This window comes from Bubalus kerabau, chromosome 1, assembly GCF_029407905.1.
Source record: "Bubalus kerabau isolate K-KA32 ecotype Philippines breed swamp buffalo chromosome 1, PCC_UOA_SB_1v2, whole genome shotgun sequence".
Lineage (NCBI taxonomy): Eukaryota > Metazoa > Chordata > Mammalia > Artiodactyla > Bovidae > Bubalus > Bubalus kerabau.
The window spans coordinates 231,361,701-231,386,043 of record NC_073624.1 but is presented as its reverse complement, the minus strand read 5'-3'; the positions used below and the strand labels follow the sequence as shown (position 1 = coordinate 231,386,043).

The 24,343-nt window shown below is 44.8% G+C and overlaps 1 protein-coding gene across 1 annotated transcript; it reads right to left on the bottom strand.

Annotated features, from left to right (window-relative positions):
- Nucleotides 1–10,285: 10,285 nt before the first annotated feature.
- Nucleotides 10,286–24,057, bottom strand: GM2A (ganglioside GM2 activator). Its single transcript, XM_055558902.1, has 4 exons — nucleotides 23,803–24,057; nucleotides 18,214–18,366; nucleotides 12,202–12,384; nucleotides 10,286–11,872 (listed from the first exon to the last, which is right to left on the bottom strand). The coding sequence occupies exons 1-4, from the start codon at nucleotides 23,890–23,892 to the stop codon at nucleotides 11,717–11,719; spliced, it is 582 nt and encodes a 193-aa protein (XP_055414877.1). The 5' UTR covers nucleotides 23,893–24,057; the 3' UTR covers nucleotides 10,286–11,716.
- Between the last annotated feature and the right edge of the window lie 286 nt (nucleotides 24,058–24,343).

Genomic DNA, 24,343 nt, shown 5'->3' with positions numbered 1-24,343 from the left:
ACCCCAGCATCTCTATATTAATTAGTGGCTTCTTTATCTTTCCAAGAGAAATGTAGATGATACTAGTCAGTACTGGTACCTCTCAGGCTATGTCTTTTCTGGTTTTTGGATTTCTCTGGAGGCCTTTTGTACCTGTGAACCAAAACCACATTCAACCACTCATATTATCTGCCTCATTTAATGGGGAAAAGGATGCCATTTGCCCACGTCCTTGAAACAGGCCAAGCACAAATATAAATGCAAAAGCAGTTCTTCTCCCTATTCTGCCCTTGAAGTATCAGGTTTAGAAAAGTATGTTGGGTGAAGATGAGTTTCTATGGTTTCTAGATATGGTTCTAAGTGAAGAATCACAGAACAAAAATAGAACTTAGTAGTAATTTTGTCTAGCCATTGGCTCTGCCACTGATTTCCTGTGGGATCTTGAGCAAGTTTCTCCCCCTCTCCATCTCATTTTCACATTCTTTGAAATGAAGGATTGGACTGATTAGCTATTAAGGGCTCTTCCAGCTCTGACATTCTGAAAGAGAAAAAAAAAAAAAAGAAATGGGCTAATCCTTTAACCACATGTGTGAAAATTGAAGGGCTTTCCATCAGCAATTTACCCTGTTGCCCTGGAGATATGGGATCCCAGAAGTAAATTAAGGGATAAAAACATTTCTTGGCAACCTTTCATTACAAATGACTTTCCTGCTTAGAAGGATATCAGCTTTCTCTCTCCCTCTTCCTCTCTCTCTCTGCACCTCTCTCCCTCCCGCCCCCATCCTACCTTCTCAGATACCTTAAGACCACTTAGAGCTGATTTAGGCTAAAGAGACTGAGCAGTTTGTGTGATGGAAAGGATTTCATCATGTACAAGGACTACTGACCTTTTAAAAATAATACTTACTTTTGGTAAGGGTTTGGAAAAACAGACAATCTTATATTCTGAAGATGGCAGAACACATTTTTATGACTTTTCTGGAGGGAAGTTTTACACTATATATCTTAAAATGCATAGCCCTCTGACTAATTTCACTTCCAGGGCTTTATCTTAAGAATCTTTTATGTCTTCAAAAATGTATGCATTAAAAAAATTTTTTATATTAATTTTATTATTTTATTTTTAATTGCACTGAGCCTTTGTTGTTGTACACGGCCTTTCTCTAGTTGTGGTGTGCAGGCTTCTCATTGTAGTGGCTTCTCTCGTTGCAGAGCACAGGCTCTGAAGACACGTGGGCTTCTGTAGTTGTGGCATGCAGACTCAGCTGCAGCTCACGTTTTCCAGAGTTCAGGCTCAGTATTTGTGGCACATGGCTTTAGTTGCCCCATGGCATGTGGAATCTTCCTGGACCAGGGATTGAACCCATATCCCCTGCATTAGCAGGCTTACTCTTAACCACTGGACCACCAGGGAAGTCCCTGGATGCATTGTTTATAACAGTAAAGAGTTGGAAACAAATATCCAACATTAGGTTAAACTATGATTCATCCAAAATAAAATGCTGTGATGCCCCCCAAACATTGCAAAATACAACATTAAAATGCCTATGATATATTTGTGATTTATTAGTTTTTAAAAGCTGGTTTAAAACACTATGTGAACCAAAACTAGGCAAAGACATTGTAAGAAGATAAAGCTACAGAACAAAATTCTTCATGAACATAGATGTAAAAATGCTAAACAAAATTTTAGCAAATCAAATTCAGCAATATATTAAAAGAATAATGCATCATGACCAAGTGGGGTTTATCCCAGGAATAGAGGGTTGGTTTATTATTTGAAAATTTGTGACTGGGAACAATTAGAAACTGCACTTACAAAAGCACCAAAAACATGCAATAGTCTGGGTTAATTCCGATGAAAGATATGAAACACATGTACACTAAAATCTATTAAATACTTCTAAAAGAAATTAAGACCATTCAGTCCCATTACTTCATGGCAAATAGATGGGAAAAAAGTGGAAACAGTGACAGACTATTTTCTTGGGCTCCAAAATCATTGCAGATGGTGACTGCAGCCACAAAATTAAAAGACGCTTGCTCCTTGGAAGAAAAGCTATGACAAACCTAGACAGCATATTCAAAAGCAGAGATGTCACTTTGCCAACAAAAATACATATAGTCAAAGCTATGGTCTTTCCAGTAGTCATGTGCGGATGTGAGAGTTGGACCATAAAGAAGGCTGAGCACTGAAGAATTGATGCTTTCAAACTGTGGTGCTAGAGAAGACTCTTGAAGGGTCCCTTGGACTGCAAGGAGATCCAACCAGTCAATCCTAAAGGAAATCAGTCCTGAATATTTGTTGGAAGGACTGATGCTGAAGCTGAAGCTCCAGTACTTCAGCCACCTGACAAGAAGAGCTGACTCTTTGCAAAAGACCCCAATGCTGGGAAAGATTGAGGGCAAGAGAAGAGGGCGACAGAGGATGAGATGGTTGGATGGCATCATTGACTCAATGCAGATGAGTTTGAGCAAACTCAGGGAGATGATGAAGGACAGGGAGTCTTGGCGTGCTCCATGGGGTCTCAAAGAGTCGGACATGACTTAGTGACTGAACAGCGCAAAAATGGAGAGATACACCTCATTCATAGCTCAGAAGACACATTATAGTTAAGATGTCAATTCTCATCAAATTCAGCAAGGTATGTTAATTTTTTATAAATTAGCCAGCTGATTCTGAAATTCACATGGAAATGCAAAGACATTTAGAATTGCCAAAATATTTCTTGAAAAAGAGCAAGGTTGAAGAGCTAACACTGTTTGATTTCAAAAATTATAGCAGAGCTACTGTAATCCAAACTGCATGATGTTGGGACTTCCCTGGTGATCCAGTGGTTATGACTCTGTGCTTTCAGCGCAGGGGGCATACGTTCAATTCCTGGTCAAGGAACTGAGATCCCACATGCCATGCAGTGTGGCCAAAAACAAACCAAAAAAACAACTGCATGGTGTTGGCACCAAAATTGACAAATAGTTCAGTGGAAAGAATAAAGAGTTCAGAACTCTACACATATGTGGGCAACTTATTTTTGACAAAGGTTCAGAAGAAAAGGCAAGGTAGTAGAAAAAGGATCACCTTTTCAAGGAAGTTGTGTGCAAGAATTGGAAATCTTTATGATCCCCTCCACCAAAAAAAAAAAAAAAAAAAAAACTTGGATCCATACTTTACATTACATATAAAAAAATCAACTTAAAACGTACCTTAGGTCTAAATGTAAATGTAAAACCTAAAATTCGTTAGAAGAAAATATAGGAGAGAAAAATGTTGTGACCCTTGGGCTAAGATCTTCCTTAGACATAACACCAAAAGCACAATCCATAAAAGAAGAAATTACTAAAGTGAACTCCATCAAAATTGAAATCTTTCTTCTTTAAAAGGTGCTGTTAAGAGGATAGGAGGAAAGTCACCATCTGGGAGAAGATCTTAGAGAAGCCTGTGTTTAATGAGATACATTCAGAATACATAAAGAACTCTTAAAGCTGAATAATTAGGAAACAACTTTTTTTTTAATGGGCAAAGAATATGAATGCATTCTTCACCAAAAAAATATACATGGATGGTAAATAAGCATTGAAGAGATGTCCCAACATCATTAATAATTAGGGAAATTCAAATTAAAACCATACATGGTACTACTATATACCCATTAGAATGACTAAAATTTTTAAGACTGAGCATACTCATCAAGGATATAGAGGAACTGGAACTCCCATATACCGCTATTGTGGACAGACATGGTGCAACCACTTTGGCAAACAGTTTGGTAGTTTCTTAAAAAGTTCAACACACCTACCATATAATCCAACTATTCTACCTCAAGATATTTACCTGAAAGGAAAGGGATTTTCTACCTATAAAAAGACCTATAAAAGGAATTTCCTGGCAGTCTAGTGGTTAGGACTCCATGCTTTCACTGCCAAAGGCACAGGTTCAATCCCTGGCTGAGGAGTAGGATCCTGCAAGCTGTACGGCACAGCCAAAAAAAAAAAAAAGAAGAAGACTTGTACCCACATGTTTATGGTAACTGTATTTACAGTAGCAAAAAGGAAACAACCCAAATGTCCATCAACAAGTGAATGGATAAACTGTGGTGTATCCAAGCCGTGGAGTACAATTCCATGATAAATAGGAACAAACTATCAATTCACACAATAACATGGATGAATCTTTTTTTATTTCTGGCTGTGCTGGATCTTCATTACTTCGCAGGCTTTCTCTAGTTGTGGTGAGCAGGGGCTGCTCTTTTTTGTGGTGCACTTGGGCTTCTCATTTTTGTGACTTGTCTTGTTGTGTAGCACAGGCTCTAGAGTGCATGGGCTTCAGTACTTGTGGAGCGCAGTATGTGCTCCCACAGTATGTGCTCCCACAGTATGTGGGATCTTACGGGACCAGGGATCAAACCTGTATTCCCTGCATTGGCTGGTGGCAATTTGTATCATTCTATTCATAAAAAAAAAGCAACCTAACCTGTAGCTACAGAAAGAAAAATCAGGTTCCTTGAAGGTGAGAGAGGTGAGCATGGGCATGAGGAAACTTGCAGAAGTGATGGATAATATGGTCACTACTTTGACTGTGAGGATGGTTTCCCAGGTGTGTATGTCAAATTTTATTCAGTTGTACAATATATAAGTTTCATTATATATCTGTTAAAACTAGAATGTGAAACCTGATGGCATTTTGGTTCTTTTTTAAAAAGCATGTATGCATATAGTCAAATCGTTTTGAAGGATATGTGCAACATATTGGGTTTGCAAAATAATTCATTCCCATTTTTCTGAAGATGTTATAGAAAAACCTGAACAAACTTTGTGGCCAACCCAGTAAAATATTACAGGAATTTTCTCCAAGTGGGTTCAATTATGAGTGAAGTTTTATAGGTTTTTGTTGGTGGTGGTGGTTTTGCTTTTGGGTGGGTTTTGGGGTTGTAAATTTATTTATTTATTTTTGGCTGCTCTGCGTCTTCGTTGCTGCACGCATGGGCTTTCTCTAGTTGTGGCGAGCGGGAGCCACTCTCTAGTTGCTGTGTGCAGGCTTCTCATTGTGGTGGCTTCTCGTTGCAGAGCACGGGCACATGGGCTTCAGTAGTTGTGGCACACGGGTTTAGTTGCCCTGTGGCATGTGGGATCTCAGTTCCTGGACCAGGGATCGAACCTATGTTACCTGCATTGCAAGTTGGATTCTTAACCACTGGACCACCAGGGGAGTCCTATGTTTTTCCTTTTTCTTACCTGTGTTGTTACATTTTTAATAATAATGTGTTGATTTTATAACTAAAGAAACTTCATGTAAGGGAAACTTTTAATGATCTGTTTCACTCTAATGGAAGCACCACTTCTTAAAAACATTTTATAGCAAACTATATTATTATATGGAAAAGTATGCAAAGCATAAATCTACAGAATAATGAATATTTCTAGGTAACATCACTTTTCAGCCTTGCCTTCCATGTGATGATTGGGTGTATGGCCTAAATAACAGGAATCCCAGCTGGAATTGGCAGAGTTCTCACCCTGCAATGCGCCTTCATTCATTTAGCAATGGTCAGATGTCAAGGAACAACCTCTTGGAGATGTGAAGTAGCTATGGCATCATGAGGGAAGAGGAGGTAGGGAGGACCATCCTATCAAGATGTAAGAAAGCTATTAATATATGCTAATTATAAAATCTTTGCTCTTTGGGGACCCAGACCATAAGCCTAGAGCAGGTGAGGCTTTATGGCATATATAGAAGCCTTACTATAGAATACAGAACAATAAAATGCAAATAGGACAGTGGTTTATAACTTTTGGAGGGGTCATACACCTTGTTGAAGCTAATGAAAGCCATGGATCCCCCTTCCATACAACTCACATATATACATACTAAATTTTGCATGCAACTTTAAGAGCCCTCGCAAACCCCATGAAACTAATAGACTCTGGGTTGCAAAAGAACCTCTGGAAAAATGAATGCAAGAATTTCTGCTCCTTGTAGCACTGAACAGTCTGCAGATGGTGGGTAGCCAACCCTGGCACTAAGGTTTGAGTGCAGAATAGAATGATATGCAAACTCAGATTGGGGAAGTAAGTTACCAGATAACGAGACTCAGGCCACCATATGACTGGTACAGAACAGTTTCTGGTTGCAGCCAGCACTCTGAGATCCCTGTTAGGACCCAAATTGGCCTTTCCAATTTCAGCAATGTGTAGTGAATTTTCTGCTGCCATGTGCTTCCTTGGCAAAAACTGGGACCTGGTCGTTGGAATAGAGATATTTGGGAGGATACAGAGGCTCTAGGAGGATTCCTGACCCCCAGAACCTTCAGAATCATTTCCCACTGCATTTCTTGTCTCCAAGAACGTGATTCACCTTAACATGACTGAGATGGACTGTGATGGGGCTTTAGGGGGAATGTTATACAGAACCATTTTAAGGAGAAGCTGAATTTGGATCTTCAACAAGCCCACTAAAAGAAAGAGGAATGAGAGAGTTGAGATGGCTATAGAACGCAGATTGAGATTGCTAAGCAACACGAGCCCTGCATGGGGGTGGCAGTGGAAGCTGTCCATCAGAAACTGGAGCATCAAGAGTTGGCTCCCAAGTCAACACAAGTGACATGAGTGATTTATAAGCCACTGTGACCCTGGGAATGAAACTGACAGGCAACACTCTAAGGAGTCATGAGATTCGTTACTAGCAAACAGCATCCAGACACAGTGCCAAACTCAAACCCACATAGGAGCCCCTCAAGCAATTCTCTGATCTAAGATTAAAGGCTAAAAAAAAAACCTGGGGCAGTGGGGAGAGCATAACCTCTGCTTGGCATGCTGACACCTCTTGGAAGTGAAATTACAGTGATATGAGCCTCTTAAGGAAAAATGTTCAAGTGGACCATAACTTAGAAAGTTGGACTTGCTGGTCAGAGAGACTCACATGTGAACCACAGGCCCTGTGATCTGCTCTTCCCCTTCCTCTCTCACTTTTTCTAGCACCTTTCCCCTCCAGCTGCACCTGCCTTTGTCCAGTTTCCAAAAAGCAGCTTCACCTTGCTGCAGAGCCTACACATATACTGTTCCCTCCACTTGGAACTCTTTCCTCCTGTCTCTACCTGCTTAACTCCTACTCATTTGTCAGATCTGTTATCACTTCCTCAGGAAAACCCTCCCTGACTTCACCCACTGACAAAGACTCTGCAAGCCCTGATAAGCTTCTATTTTGTAACACTTATCAGTTGTCATGGAGAAACTTCTGCAATATACTTTTACAACTTTTTATCTTATTGTTGTTTTTGTTCAGTCACTAAGTTGTGTCTCTTCATGACCCCATGAACTGCAGCACGCCAGGCTTCCCTGTCCTTCACTATCTCCCAGAGTTTGCTCAAACTCGTGTCCACTGAGTCGATGATGTCATCACACCACCTCATCCTCTGTCACCCTCTTCTCTTGCCCTCAATCTTTCCCAGCATCAGGGTCTTTTCCAATTAGTCGGCTCTTCGCATCAGGTGGCCGAAGTACTGGAGCTTCAGCTTCAGCGTCAATCCTTCCAATAAATATTCAGGGTTGATTTCTTATAGGATTGACTGGTTTGATCTCCTTCCTGTTCCACGGACTCTCAAAAGTCTTCTTCAGCATCACAGTTTGAAAGCATCAGTTCTTCGGCCCTCAGACTTCTTTATGATCCAACTCTCACATTCATACATGACTACTAGAAAAACCATAGCTGTGACTATATGGACCTTTGTCCGCAAAGTGATGGCTCTGATTTTTAATATGCTGTCTAGGTTTGTCATAGCTTTTTTATTTTGAAAGAACTTTAAATCACCTAACTTTCACTAATGTTAACATCTTACCCAAACATAACACAATTATTAAACCTTAATAGTTAACCCTGGTGAAATCCTATTTCTGATTCTTTTTTTTAATCCAGCATCTAATCCGAGATCTCACAATTCCTATTCTCTTCTGATCTGTCTGTTCCTCAGTCTTTCCTTACTGTTCGTGGCCCTGACATTTTTGAAGAGGACTGGCCAGTTCTTTTGTAGTGTTTCTCAATATAGGTTTGTGTGATCTTTCTTGTGATAAAGTTGAGATTACACATTTTGGGCAATACCAGAGAAGTGTCACTGTCCTTTATCAGTACACCGTATTGGGAGGTGCATGATGCCAGTTTGTCTTATTACTTACTGGTGATGTTAACTTGGCTCACTTGGAAGTGTTGTCTGCCAGGTTTCTCCACCATTACATTTCCCCCTTTGTAATTGTATCCTGTGAGGAGGTATCTTGAGACTGTGCAAAATCCTGTTTCTCATCATACGTTTATCCAATAATTTTAGCATCCATAGATGTTCCTTATCTGCAACAGTTCTGACAGTAGCATTTACCTAATGATTTTTTTTCCTAGTAACACCATTCCTTTTACATTTAGTTGAGATTCTGTTGTGTACAGACTCATGGATGTTTGTTTTCATTCAAAGGATTAGAACCTATTACTGTCATTATTTATTTTCTTGCTCAAATTGTCCAAGACTTGGCCACTGAGAGCTCCCTCCAGTTGGTTCCTGTGTCCTTTCAGTAGGCCCCCACGCTCTCATTATCCACATTTATTTTCTCAGTCCTAATATACACAGGAAATACTTTTAGAATTGCTAATGCTATTCCTGTAAAAAAACAAACTATAGTATATACAGTATTTGTGTGCAGTTCCTTTTTTCTGTTGCTTTACAGTACCCCATCAAAATACTGTAACTTTGTTTTCCCACCCACTTCAGTGTTGTTGTATTATTTATTGAAATATATTTTGTTACTGTTTATATTCCATGTTGAATTTCCCTCATCTCCTGCTTGATTTATGATTTGGGACTCGGAAACATTATTATGGTTCTAAGAGTCAGATATATAACAAGATATACTCAGAAGCATCCCATCCTCTTCATCCTTTATACCCTGTTATCATTTCCCTCTTCTTTCCACTCTCTGTAAATAACCAGTTCATTAGTTTCCAGCTCATTTTTCCTTATGTACATATGAGCAGACACATGTATATTTTTCTTACATGAACAGTGTGTGTGTGTTTAGCCACTCGGTCATGTCCAACTCTTTGCAACCCTTGGACTGTAGCCCGTCAAGCTCCTCTGTTCATGGGATTCTCCAGGCAAGGATACCGGAGTGGGTTACCATTCCCTTCTCCAGGGGATTTTCCTGACCCAGCGATTGGACCTGGTTTTCCTGCATTGCAGGCGGGTTCTTTACCTTCTGAGCCACCAGGGAAACCTACATGAACAGTAACACTGACAAATTCCCCTCATGCAGGACTGAACCAGTCTGTATTCCTACCCGCTATGTTTGAGGGGACCTTTTTCCACACAGCCTGGCCTAGTGGTTTGTGGTCGTGTGCTTATTTTCTTACCAACCCAGGAAATTGACAAATGTTATGCTAATATTGTTTCAATTTACATTTTTCTGATTTTGAAGTGAGTTTCCATATCTTATGTTTAAGAGTCATCTTTATATCTTTATGTGAGAGTTAATCTGTTCATTTATTTTTCCAATTTTCCTATCAGGTTTTTGATCCCTTGATACTTCATTCTTTATAGTAGGAATATTATTAACCTTTTGTCTATGATATGTGCTATAAATATTTTCTTCCAGTCTTTGACTGCATCTCTTGCCAAGCACATTATTTCTTATGCAGTCAACTTTATCAGTGTTTATTTTCTCTGGACATTTCACCCATGTTTCTTTTTAGTATTTGTATGGTTTCATTTTTAATACTTAGACCCTGGACTCATTTGAAGTTTATTCTTTCCTATGGCATTAAGTATGGATCCAATTTCAACTTTTTTCCAAATGGCTTTCCATTTGGCCCAGCACCATTTGTTAAAAAGTTCACTTTGCTCTGTGATTTGAGATTCTCATCATTCGCCACCCCTCAACAAGACTTGGAGGAGCATCTGAGCCAAAAGCACAGCATACACAAAGACTAACCAAACTACTGAACGTCCTTCCCTGCAAAGATGGGAACTAAAATATGTCTGTGAGAAAAATGCCCAAAGAGCCAGGAGAGAAAATAAAAGCTGGAGAGGCCATATTGTGAGGGGGAAGGTCAAAAACAAACAAACACACAAGGAGGCTGGATGGTGCTAGGACAGAATGAAGCAGAGATGCTAAGCAGCACACAAGCCAGAAACAGAAGAGTCAGTCCCTGGCATTGCTTCAGCTCTTGTCTGGCCGCTATAAACTCTTCCAGCAGGAACAACCCAGTAAACGAGCTCTGGAAACCCTGAGATGTGATCAGTGGAAAAAATATGCAGCCACAACAAAGGAGGAATTCTCAGAAAGTTAAAAAGATTTATTACCATTCCAGGCTTCACGTGAGCCCCGAACCTGAGGCTGGTCACAGGAAGACAGGATGATGAATAAACCCAGGCACCTGATAAAAATCCACCTCTCATCATGGATCCCTGCTCCACAGAATGGCTGCTGGTGGGGCCACCTCTTCAGCTGCCTCCCTCACCCTGACAACACCCTGGGCCAGGGAAGGAGGCCCTGAGCTTTTAGCTCTGCGGCCACCTCACTCCCCCAGCATCGGAGGAGCCTACGGGGTCAGGCACTGTGGATTTGACCCCACAGAAGGAGAAACAATGCTGGAGTTGTCTCAAGGTTAAAAGGACAAGGCATGAGTGTTCTTACATCCAAGGCCACGAACTGGCCTCCCATGAGCCAGATTTCCCTACTGACAACTCTGTTTGGCCCCTTCTGCCTGTGCAGTGTTTAAAAAAAAAAAAATTCACTCTCAACATTTAAAAATGGATTTCATATAAAAGTCTGGATTTCTGGCCTCTTGAGGGGAAAAATGTTGAGAATATTTCATAATGCTGGGCCCACAATCTCCTGTGGAACTCACTGGCAATAGCTGGACAGCAACTGCCCCTACAGACTGCAAGTACCCTTTCTAACTCAGCCCAGATTTCACATCCCTGATTAGAGCTCCAGCTCGAGATGGAGCAGCAGCTGCCTTAGATCAGTGCTGTTGAACAAAGGCAAGATATGCCTGGAAACAACATGCTTCTCGTGGCCCTCATCACTCACGGATGCCCCGCGCTTTGCCCTGAAAGCACCTGAATTTGCAAACTACCTTAAATACACAGAGCATTCTCCATTGTTCTCCCACATGCCCTGCCTCTCCAGGATACGCTATGCCCCACTGTTAACTGGGCAAGTCTAGAAAAAGAACACTAAATTATCGAAGTTAATAGAGGAATAGATTTAGATCAACTCCTTAAGACCCTTCCTTGTAAGAGGGCGTGGGAGTAAATGAAAACTGTTAGTACTTTCACTGTGCTTTTAGGTCAGTGACACACAAAAAATCAATGAGAAAAATCATAAAGGTACTTCAGGAGACCAAGATTGGGTCACTCTGAAAGTGGGGGTCATAAAACATGTTAGCCTCCTTAGAAAGTGAGTTAAGATTTTAGAGAGAAAGCCATGGGGGTGAGGCTGAAAGTGCAACAGCCACCCCAGTAGGTGTCCTGGGCTGTCAAAAACCACCAGGCTCATCCTCCCTTAGGTCAGGGCTGCTGGCCCACAGTTAAAACCTCTGTAGGTGGCATAAGATGACTTTCAGCAGGGGAACATCATCATTGTAGAAAAGGGCTTGAGAAAGGACAGAGAGTAGAATCTGGCCTTGGCCAACGTAAGACAGAGGAAGAGGATGCCTTCCTCACACCCTCTTCATTCTGGAGTGGCAGGTGCCACCTTATTTGCCTTTAAGGGAGGCGGAGATATTGACACAAGCCAGCCGCTTCTCACTGTTGCTCAGGATGGTCTGCAGGCGGTAGTTCCCCGTGCTGAGCCAGCTGGGCAACTCCAGGTGGGGCAGCATGAAGTCGGACTTGGGCAGTGAGTAGGCACCCTGTGGGAAAGACAGTGTCAGTGGGAGCCTACAGACGGGACTCTCTCCTGGAGTGACCTCTAAGTTTGCAGCTTCGAACTGCCCCTCTTCCCACTCTCCTAAGAGTCATGTAGAGCATGGAATGTAATAGCAGAAGGGCACTGGAGGTCAGATCGAGCATCAAGTTTCCCATTTTACAGATGGATAAACCGAGGCCCCCAAAAGGTAAGTGATTGAGGATAGATCGGGTCAATTTACACCCACAGATGTCCAGGTCTGCAAGAGAATGTCTCCCAATGCCACGTCTCTACCCCAGTCACAGGGAAATGCTCTCCCCTCCCTGTACTTACTTCTTTGAAGGGACAGTGACAGGGAAGCCCATAGGTGTGCAGTGGTTCCGGGCAGGGTTCCTCAATGGGAATTAACATTTCAAGTATATTACAGAAGTTGTCATAGGTGCAGCTACCAATGTTGTCCACACATGGGATTTTGACCCAGAAGCCGGCTATGTGCTTCTCCACAGTTAATTCCACCTGGTGAGAGAGTTGCAGAAAATGTACAATTCCAAGGCAGATGAACCAGTTCCTCTGCCTCTTTCAAAGGTCAGCAGTTTCTTTTAACACAGAGTTTTTAATTGAATGGGATCTTGGCAATACTCTGATCCAGAAATGACAATATTGTGGTACATGCCCCAATATTATCCTTTCCTGTGCCCACAGCAGACCATTAATAATCAAATGTGACTTTGTTTCCCCCTGCACTGAACACACTGTCTTAGCATTCTTTAGGTATTTACTATCCATTGGTTGAAGGTGAAATGCTCTTGTCATGTAACTGCTAATTGGCTAACTATGGCATTGCTTCTAGACTTCCCTTCCAAGCCCGGTCTTGGCTTCAGAACCTTTTCCTTCCTAGGACCTCAGGCAGCTACCACCAGTTGACTGGAGTTGCTTACCAAGATGAAACCTATTTGCTATTCCTGGATCCTATTTCCTCCATGTAGCCATAAAAGACAGAACTGAAAACAATAAGAATTTACAGGGATATCACTTTGGAGGTTGGTATGAGGAAGATCTTAACAATCTTAGTGAGGTCACAAGGGATGGAACTACTTCAGGAAGAGGTGGGGTCCTAGACCCAGTTGAGGAAGCTGGAAGACTTCCTGCACCCAGAGAGAAGCTGGGTACGGAGACCTCTGAGTGCTGCACACCTCCACACGGCCATGATTCTGCTCCCCTTCTGGAGGCTGGGGCTGACCAGTTGTGCCTGGCATGGGCTAAGCATTCACGAGGTATTAGCTGCCTAAGAACCAAATGAGTTGTCCCTTAGGGACCATGTTCTCGCATCCCCCCGAGGTATCAGAGAAAACTGTCGGCAAAGGGCAGAAGTCTGATTCTCTGTGGGTATTACAGCAAGAAATCACTTGCAGTTGTAACATCACAGCATTCCATGAATCCCAGCCTCCAGGCTCACTTGATCTAGTATTTCCATTTCGAAGAGGCAAGTCCTGGGCAGGCATTTATTCCCCTTGAGCCTGCAGGGCTCAGGCTGGCTCTGCAGGCTCTGGACTCAGCATTCCAACTACCCACACGTCAGGGCCCAGGCCCACGACAGAGCAGTCCACGCACCGTGTATCCTGAGTGGACAGACTCAAATGTGCCTCCTCCCACTCTGCTGCCCCACATATTACCCCCACCCCCAGTCATACATAGCCCCCTCTCAGCCCAACTCTCTCCTCTCCTGCCAAGCCTGCTTCAGTGAACCCTTTGCCTAGAAGAGCCGAGGGCTTGAAAGTGAATGCTACTTCAGCCACTTCCTAGTATGGTGTGTGCTTAGTCGCTCAGTTGTGTCCGACTCTTTGCGACCCTATGGACTGTAGTCAACCAGGCTCCTTGGTCCATGGTATTCTCAGTCCATGGGATTCTCTGTCCATGGGATTCTCCAGGCAAGAACACTGGGGTGGGTTGCCATGCCCTCCTCCAGGGGATCTTCCCAACCCAGGGATCGAACCCAGGTCTTCCGTATTGCAGGTGGATTCTTTCCCATCTGAGCCACCAGGGAAGCCCTAGTATGGTACCTTGGAGAGTTTCTTCTGTCTCCATTCCCTCATCTCCAAAATGAGATCTTTATAGAGTGTCAGAGTCTCGCAGGGTCCCACTGAGTGACACAAGGCCTGTCAAATAGTTAGCACACTGCCTGAAATCTAAAAATTCTTCCTATGGGACTTCTCTCCTCTTAGCCAGTACCACTCCTGGTTTTGCCAACATCCCAATGAAAATGGTTAAGCCAGTTCTGCCCTGAACAAGAACACCCAGCTAAGGGGACCACTAGGGACCAAGTCCTGCCTGGGCTCCTCCTACAGGAGTGGAAGCCTGTGGGCTGCATCTACCAGGTGCTAGGTGTCCCCCAGCCAGGACAAGCATAGCACAGGAGGTACTTGGTAGGGGCGCCTGGAACTTAAGCAATAGCCAAAGCCTGCTACTGCTACTGGGGGATTGCAAACCATGACTGATTTTCCAGTCTTTCTCTCAGTCTACCTGCTCATATGGATCAGAAGAGAATGCAAGGAGAGTTCCCTGATGGTCCAGTGGTTAGGACTTGGTGCTTTCCAGCCATGCACCGGGTTCAGTCCCTGGTTGGGGAAGTAAGATCTTGCAAGACACCCAGCGTGGCCAAAAAAAAAGAGCAAGCAAGGCTGAGTAACAAGGGAACCATCAATCCCTCTAGTCCAGGACTTCCTTAGCACCTCCACAACTCAACCTAAATAAACCCCTGTATCACAGGACCTGGCAACACAGGACAGACAGAGCCACTGGCAGGTAATGGAATCAGGATTTCCGTACCCACCAGGGTGCTTGGGCAAGTCCCTTCCCCTCTCAGGCCTCTGCTCCTCCATTTACCATGGAATATTTGGGTGTCATAATCTTGAAGAGACCTACCAGATATGACATCCTAGGAGTAAAGTGTCTTGCAAGTTGAAAACAATGACTTTTCTCTTGGTCTCTTCTAGCTCAGGGATAGTAGCTGTAGGTAGAGACGCACTGACTTGAAGGGGGGCCATTTGATGAGACTGGGGACAGGCACTTACACCTCAAACACAGGGCTCAGGCAGAGGCACTGTGGGTACAGGACTTGAGAGAGAGAAGAAAGCTAACCCATCAGGCCTAAACACCATGTGTCTAAAAGCCTGAAATAAGTACATGCCAAACATGGTGGCAATTTACCACTCCTGAGGATGGGGAAACCAAGGTCTCAGACACTGGAACTTGAGAGCTCAAAGAAGGGAGTTCTAAATTATGCCAAACCCTATGGAACACATCAAAAGAAAAAGGCATTCCTGGACAGACTCCAGTCTTGCCCATGGCTCACAGAATCTGGGACATCCAACTTCTAAAAATTGCAGTCAGTTAGTTCAGTCGCTTAGTTGTGTCCGACTCTTTGCGACCCCATGGACTGCAGCACGCCAGGTTTCCCTGTCCATCACCAACTCCTGGAGCTTACTCAAACTCATGTCCATCAAGTCGGTGATGCCATCCAACAATCTCATCCTCTGCCGTCCCCTTCTCCTCCCGCCTTCAGTCTTTCCCAGCATCAGGGTGTTTTCTAGTGAGTCGGTTCTTCGCATCAGGTGGCCAAAGTATTGGAGTTTCAACTTCAACATCAGTCCTTTCAATGAATATTCAGGACTGATTTCTTAAGGATGGACTGGTTGGATCTCCTTGCAGTCCAAGGGACTCTCAAGAGTCTTCTCCAACACCACAGTTCAAAAGCATCAGTTCTTTGGTGCTCAGCTTTCTTCACAGTCCAACTCTCACATCCATACATGACCACTGGACTGCTCTATTACAGTCAGCAAAAACAAGACCAGGAGCTGACTGTGGTTCAGACCATGAACTCGTTATTACAAAAGTCAGACTTAAATTGAAGAACACAGAGAAAATCACTAGGCCCATCAAATCCCTTATGATTATACAGTGGAAGTGACAAATAGATTCAAGGGATTAGATTTAACAGTGCCTGAAGAACTATGGATTGAGGTTAGCAACATTGTACAAGAGGCAGTAATCAAAATCATCCTCAAAAAAAGGAAATGAGAAAGGCAAAATGGTTGTCTGAGGAGGCCATAGTTGAGAAAAGAAGAAGTGAAAGGCAAAGGAGAAAGGAAATATATATCTATCTGATTGCAGAGTTCCAAAGAATAGCAAAGAGAGATAAGAAAGCCTTCCTCAGTGATCAATGCAAAGAAATAGGAAAACAATAGAATGGGAAAGACTAGAGATCTCTTCAAGAAAATCAGAGATACCAAGGGACCATTTCACGCAAAGATGGGCACAGTAAATGACAGAAATGGAATGGACCTAACAAAACCAGAAGATATTCAGAAGAGGTGGCAAGAATACAAAGAAGAACTATACAAAAAAGATTTTATTGACCCAGATAACCACGATGGCACAGGACTGGAAAAAGTCAATTTTCATTCCAGTCCCAAAGAAAGGCGATGCCAAAGAATGTTGAAACTACTGCACAATTGCATTCATCTCACACTCTAGCAAAGTAATGCTCAAAATTCTCCAAGCCAGGCTTCAACAGTACGTGAACTATGAACTTCCAGATGTTCAAGCTGGATTTAGAAAAGCCAGAGGAACCAGAGATCAAATTGCCAACACATGTCAGATCTTCGAAAAAGCAAGAGAGTTTCAGAAAAACATCTATTTCTGCTTTATTGACTATGCCAAAGCCTTTGACTGTTTGGATCACAATAAACTGTGGGAAATTCTTAACGAGATGGGAATACCAGACCACCTGACCTGCCTCTTGAGAAATCTGTAGGCAGGTCAGGAAGCAACAGGTAGAACTGGACATGGAACAACAGACTGGTTCCAAATAGGAAAAGGAGTATGTCAAGGCTGTATATTGTCACTCTGCTTATTTAACTTATATGCAGAGTACATCATGAGAAATGCTGGGCTGGATGAAGCACAAGCTGGAATCAAGATTGCTGGGAGAAACACCAGTAACCTCAGATATGCAGAAGATACCACCCTTATGGCAGAAAGTGAAGAAGAACTAAAGAGCCTCTTGATGAAAGTGAAAGAGGAGAGTGAACAAGTTGGCTTAAAGCTCAACATTCAGAAAACGAAGATCATGGCATCTGGTTCCATCACTTCATGGCAAATAGATGGAGAAACAGTGGAAACAGTGGCAGACTTTATTTTGGGGGGCTCCAAAATCACTGCAGATGGTTGACTGCAACCATGAAATTAAAAGACGCTTACTCCTTGGAAGAAAAGTTATGACCAACCTAGAAAGCATATTAAAAAGCAGAGACATTACTTTGCCAACAAAGGTCCGTCTAGTCAAGTCTATGGTTTTTCCAGTAATCATGTATGGATGTGAGAGTTGGACTATAAAGAAAGCTGAAAGGCAAAGAATTGACGCTTTTGAACTGTGGTGTTAGAGAAGATTCTTGAGAGTCCCTTGGACTGCAAAGAGATCCAACCAGTCCATCCTAAAAGAAATCAGTCCTAAATATTCATTGGAAGGACTGATGCTGAAACTGAAGCTGTAATACTTTGGCCACCTGATGCGAAGTCCTGACTCACTGGAAAAGACCCTGATGCTGGGAAAGATTGAAGACAGGAGGAGAAGAGGACAACAGTGGATGAGATGGTAGGATGGCATCACTGACTCAATGGACATGAGTTTGAGTAAACTCCGGGAGTTGGTGATGGACAGGGAGACCTGTCCACGTGCTGTCCAGGTGCTGCAGTCCATGGAGTTGCAAAGAGTCAGACATGACTGAACGACTAAACTGAACTGACTGAATGTGTACTGAGCTGGTCATGTGTGTCAGGCCCTGTGCAAAGCACTCTCCATGTTACTAATTCAATAATAGCTCAGAAACATATGAGGTAGGGGCTGTGATTAACCAAGTCAAAGGGCAGTTTCAGGGACACAGATTTCAAATCAGAAAACTTTTTAAAGAGTCCAGTGGAACTGGTGCCAGCATAGATCTGCAACAGAACAGGCTGAATGCATATAAGCATTATGGTATAAAGGTAGCAATGAGGAAAGGACTATGATATATATAATTGCCATGGATACACAGAAAGCCTTTGTTGTTTTGTATGAAAACAAATATCCACCCCCAAAACAGGCAGCAGGCATGAATGAACTGGTTACGCTGAAACAAAAATACAAAGGCAAACTTATGAAATGACATTTAAACAAATCTATGTTGTTTTTGCTGCTCTGGGATTACAGGATTCCAAAAATATTAAATTCCCTGAGTGTACACGCCTCAGGGCCCTGCCTTGGCCCACAGCACCTTCCTTCCAGTGCCTCCCTGACTCTGGGCTCACCTTCAGAGGATCACTGAGGACAGCAGTGGTCTTGGCCTCAGCAGTGATGGTCAAGTTCCCCGGAATGGCAATGGGGTCAGGTTCCACAGTCAGGCTGTTGATCACCGCAGGGTCCTTCCCTGCATCGCAGTTATCCCAGGAAAAGCTACCCAGCTGGGAGAGCCAAGGACACATAGCAGCAAGGAAAGAAAAGAGTTGACAAAAGGTTAGAAGAATTAACAGAGCGGTTACTGACCATGTGCCTATGGATGAGGTACCTGCTGGCTCTGAGCTTCATCTGCAACTCCACATCTGTAAACCTAGGATAACTCTGGTCCTACCCATTTTGTAGACAGGACTCAACTAAAAGACTTAAAAGACCATCTCCCAAATGTGTGCCATGAACTGTAGAGGACAGTATCACAGACCCTGAACTTCAGAATAGGTGACTGGCCATATCCACCTTCTGTGATCCCTCACCTCCCTGCTCCACCCACCTCTCCTCCGCTAGTCTTGGCATCTTCTCAGAGGGAAGTTTTTGGAGGATTTACCTTTACAGCCCATGCCCAGAACCTGATTCACATCACACCTCGGGCCCAGTCCAGGACCAGGAACAATAAGGAACACAGAACAATGGGGAACATAACGGCATGGAACACTGCACCCTCAAGGAGGGACAGTTAAGTCAGGAAGGGACTAGGACACACATGAAAAGATCCCCAGGGGGCCACTTGTTAATGAACAATCTCCAGTGAACAAACTTCCCAATCCTAACCAGTGCATTTTTACTCCCATCCCACTGCTCATGCCCTGCCTGGTCCCACACCCCAAGTCATCCCCCTGCCCTCTGCTGAGCCATATCCTCTTCCTCCTCCTCCACATGCCCCAAGAGGTCTCCTGATTCCTGACTCCACCATCATGTCTAACTACAAATAACCATTGACTCCCCATTCCCACAGAACCTTGTCTGTGACCACACTCCCCACACCCTGCAGGCTCTGCCCACCCACTCGCACTTTTCCCAGCCCCCTGAAGGCCATCTATGAGAGACTTTCAGTATTGCCCCCATGCACATCCCATCTGAAGGCCATCTACAAGAGACTCTCAGTAGTTCCCCCAGGCATATCCCATCTTAGAAGGAAAACCTGCCAATCCCCACATCCCCAAGTCAACCTCCATCATCAACACAGCCACAGGTAGGTGGACCAGAAGACAATACCTAACACAGACTAGGCTGACAGAGTCTCTCTGCCTCCAATTTGGGAAGTGAGACAGAGGCAAATTCACTCAGAGGATTTTGGGCTTTGAGCGGTCATGGGGTCATAAACTTTAAGATGGAACCAGAACACAGACTCGTGACCAAGTCAAAGGGTCAAGAACTAAGGGCTCTGCTGGTCTGTAGAAAAGAGAACAGATAGAGTCACCCCTTCCCCTGCCCCCTATCTAAATAGGCAGTGCAGGAGAGTAGCCAAGAGCATGTTTTTAGAGTGAGACATGGGGTATATAAAGGCTTTAGTCAGTAGACATGGCTTGAAACCCTAGCTTGACCACCATATCATGTGATTCTGTAGGCCAGTTTCCCCTTTGGAGCTGCAGTTTCCTCATCTTTTAAGCGGAGTCATTTCTGCTTTCCTCTCAGACCTGTGACAGTGCCGCGAGGGTGACAGCGTGTAATACATAAAGCTCATAACCCAATGCCAGACACAAAGCATGAGCTGGCTCCCTAAATGATAGCCATTAGACATCCCAGCCCCTGCTTCCTGCCATTAGTTCCATGCGATTCCTTGTATACCTGAAATAAACTTCCCTTTACCTGAGCTTCTTGGAATGGGCTTCAGTTCCTTGGAATGAAGCATCAGACCATGACTAAGAAAGGCCTGATTCATCCCTGTGTTCCCCACAGCCCCTTAGTGTAGGTACCAACAAATGTTTTCTTCAGTGTTCAATCCACAGGTATTTATGGAGCAATGATCACAGGCCTGGGGCCAAGTGCTATTCACAGAGGTAAACAATTGGAGATGTGCCTGCCCTGCAGTGAGGAGCTTACAGTCTAATGTAAATAAATATTACCCACTATGATCTCTGGGTACCATAAATGAAACAGAGGGTCATGTTAAGAGTAACAAAGGACTTACTTAAATAGGGTCCTGAGAAGAGATAATCCTGCAAGATGAGGAGCCAGCCATGTATGTACTGAAAGAAGGTTCAGGCAGAGGGAACATGAGCAAAGGAACATGTGCCCTGCGTTGGGAAGACACTCAACTGCTCTGGGCCCTACAAGGCCAGTGGGCTAGATAGAATGGACGAGGCACCTAGTTAAGGGTAGAGTGGTGGCAGGGTTGTTTAATAAATGCAAGACCTCGTAGGTCATCATCAGGAGGCTGGATTTCCTATAAATGCAATGGAATGCCATTGCGGGAGAGTGCCCTGCTCTGGTTTATGGTTGAGAATGGATTACAGAGGGTCCTGTTTGGTAAGGGGAGACCAATTAGGAGGCCAATATCAAATGAAAGAGTGCCTGGGACTAAGAGTTGGCCTGGAGGGTGGGTAGCCGGACTGGCCATTTTCTAGAGCCGCTTTCACAGATGCCAAGGCAGCCTGACTCACCGTGAGGATTGATTCCACGTTGAAGTGTCTAAAGTGTCTTGCTTCTCCTTCCCCCAGTCCCTGGGGAGACTTAACAAAGTGATTTCTCAATGACTGACTAGAGGCTTCTGTCATAGTAAATTCTGCAGCCAAGTCCAGGCTCATCAGGAAAAGGAGGTATGATGCCTTAGCAGTGCCCACTAAGGGCAGACCTGGCACCAGATATCTGTCATCCCAGCCCAGGCTAACATATGGGAAGAAGCAGCATATGGAAGAGGGCAAAGGTACAGCTGTGGATGCAGAAATATGGATGCAAGTCACAGACCTGGATTAAAACCACACTAGCTGAGAACAGGGGTCCAGTGACCCTTCTTGAGGCTCTGTTTTTTCATCTAATAAGTGGGCATAATTACATCTTCTCACAGGGCTACTACGGTGGGACATTTGTAAACAGAAAGAATACAAATTCTCAAGGTCCCAACTCCTCAACACTGTCACAGCCGTGAGAACACACGACTGAGAAACTGTCACAGAGCAGAGGAGGCTGGAGCGACAGGACAACACATGCAACGTGGTGCCCCAGACTGGATCCCAGAACCGAAAGAGGACATCAGTGGGAAAATGGGTAAAATCCAAATGTAAGTCTGAAAGTTGAGCTAGTAGTAACGTACCTCTGTTGGTTTCTCATCTTGACAAACGTACCATGGTAATGCTTGTGTGAAAGTGAAGTCGCTCAGTCGTGTCTGACTCTTTTCGACCCCGTGGACTGTAGCCTACCAGGCTTCTCCGTCCATGGGGTTTTCCAGACAAGAATACTGGAGTGGGTTGCCATTTCCTTCTCCAGGGGATCTTCCCAACCCAGGGATTGAACCCAGGTCTCCCACACTGTAGGCAGACTCTTTACCGTCTGAGCCACCAGGGAAGTCCAATGCATGTGTACGTGCATGCTAAATCGCTTCAGTTGTGTCCGACTCTGCGACCCCATGGACTGTAGCCTGCTGGGCTCCTCTATCCATGGGATTCTCCAGGCAAGAATACTGGAGTGGGTTGCCATGCCCTCCTCCAGAGGACCTTCCTGACCCAGGGATCAAACCTGCGTCTCCTGCATTGACAGGTGGTTTCTTTACCACTGAGCCACTGGGGAAGCCCCACGGTGGTAAAAAGATGTTAGCAGGGGAAACCAAGTGAGGGGTATGTGGGAATTCTATACTTTCTTTGCAACTTTTCTGTAAGTCTATAATTATTCCCCTAAAGTAAGCTTATTAGGGGAAAAAAAGCACATGGCTCAACACATAGCACATAGTGTGTGCACAGTAAATGATATCAGACAGTATCAGAGTATCTATTAAGCACATATTGTATGCCCAATCTGGGGCAAGACATTCTCCCCTGTTATCTAAGGCTCACCACAGCCTAGGGCCATGAGACCCACTTAATGCTAGAAGAGGAACTGGAACTCAGTCTAGTTTCCTCACGCTCACTGCTCACTGTCACCTCAAGCCTTCCTGTGGCCCAGGGTCTCAGGGTCAGGGTTCCAAATCACATGAGCCCGGAGAAAACCCAGACGATAGAAGATAAGGATGGAAAGAAGTACCCATTACGGTGGAATCTCAGATGAGCACCATCCTCCCTGGGGCTGAGTAAGGTGGGTTAACTCCCTGATGTCTCATGGCCTCTCCAAAACTGCCAACCTAAGACACCGGTCTGGGATGGCATCCACAGCCAAGATATGCAGGAGAGCAGGAACACAGGGAAAGTTCCAGCCTTAGCTAGATTCCACCCCATAGTAGTCAGATCTGGAGCCCAGAGAAACATTCGCAACCTACACTCAGGGACTAACTGTGAATTCTCTGGGACAATAAAGCCAAGAGCTCTTTGCTCCTCCATTCAATTGGCAAAATAGACTCTTTGCCTTTAGGGAGGGTGAGACTGAGCACACTGGCTTCTATCACTTTCTAAGTTTAAGATTTAAGAGCTTTTCCATCCAGGGAAGCATTTCCCTTCATCCACAACCACTGAGAAAGGCAGGCTGGTGTTATCAAGCCCATTTTACAGATGAGGAGACCAAGGCTTAAGGAGCCCAAATGCCACACCCATGGATTAGAGACAGAGGAGGGATCAGAAGCCAAGTCTCCTAGTCCTATTCCTCTTTCCCCTATACCGCCCTATTCCTGGCTCTGACAAACATTTCCAAGCTGGTTGGAGGGAGGGTACCTAGGGTAGGCCTCTCTGCTGCCAAAGACATCAAGTGTCTGACCCCTAGCTGTGCAGCAGAGGCCATGGAATTAGGCTTCTCTATTTCTCAGAATGACATAACTTCCCTTTCCCAAGGATCTACAAGTGTCTGACCCCTAGCTGTGCAGCAGAGGCCATGGAATTAGGCTTCTCTACTCAGAATGACAGAACTTCCCTTTCCCAAGGATCTGGAGCACAGTGACTGAGATGACAAGGGGGAAATTTGTAGGTTGGACCCTCTCCATGACTCACACCCAGGAGTGGGGCCTCAGCTTTGTTGCCAGAGGAGCAAGTCTGGACCTTCTGGCCTGAAGAGCCTCTCAGAACCACCCACCCACCAGAACAGGCAGCGCCTCAGAGAAGTACAGAGGGGAGCAGTTGGGTGCCAGGCCTTCTCATGGGGTAAAAGAGGGGACATGTAAATGGGGCTAAGTCTCTGGGCCTGGGAGTAGAGAATTGGTCTTGCAATTCTACAAAACTTCACTCAGACATTTGGAAAGAGGACAGGAGAGTACAGGAGAAAGTGAGATTAATCCTTCCCAAACAGTCTGGAACAGAGCAAGGCCTTACAGCCCGCCCTCTGTCCAGATAGGGAAACCGAAATCCAACTGAAACGCGCAGAGAGAAAAGGACACACTCAGAGTCCCACGATTAGTGACTTTGGGAAGTTCTACTGCAAAAAAGTAATTCTAGAGACCGGAGAGGCCACCTCCTTATCCCACCTTAAGCCGCACAGCCCGAGCTCGGCAGGGATGCCGGCTGCAGCCTCCTAAAGGAGAGAGCACTCACCCGGTTCTGGAGAATGCGTGCAGGAAGCGCTGGGCCGGCAAGAAGCAAGCCCAGGGAGATCAGGAAGGGAGCCTGCAACAGGGGGCTCATCGTAAAGGGTAGGTCCTCGCCTGGTTAACTGCAGTTTCGTGCAGGCGACGACTCTGTTAAATACCTGCCCGTGTTGGTTATGCAAAGCTGTGCATTGCTATGCAAAGCTGAATGAGGCCACTTCCCAATGTGCCCCGCCCCCTCCGGATCTGCGATTTCGGGGCCGGGGATTGGACAGAGCTCTCCCGGCCCCACCCCCTAGAGGTTCCTCGTTTAGACCCTAGCTTCACGCGTGGGCGTCAGGCCTCGCCTGCAGAGGATGAAGGCGGTGCCTGAAAAGGAAAGGGGCGGGGCGGGGGCGGGGAATGAGTGCGCGACCGGGGAGGGAACTCGAGGGAGGGACGAAACTTGAGTGGGATGGGCCAGAGTGCGAGGGAGGGGCGGGGTTGTTGCTTCTGAACTCACCGCTGTTACCGTCACTGCTGGAAGCACCATCATATTTTCACATCCA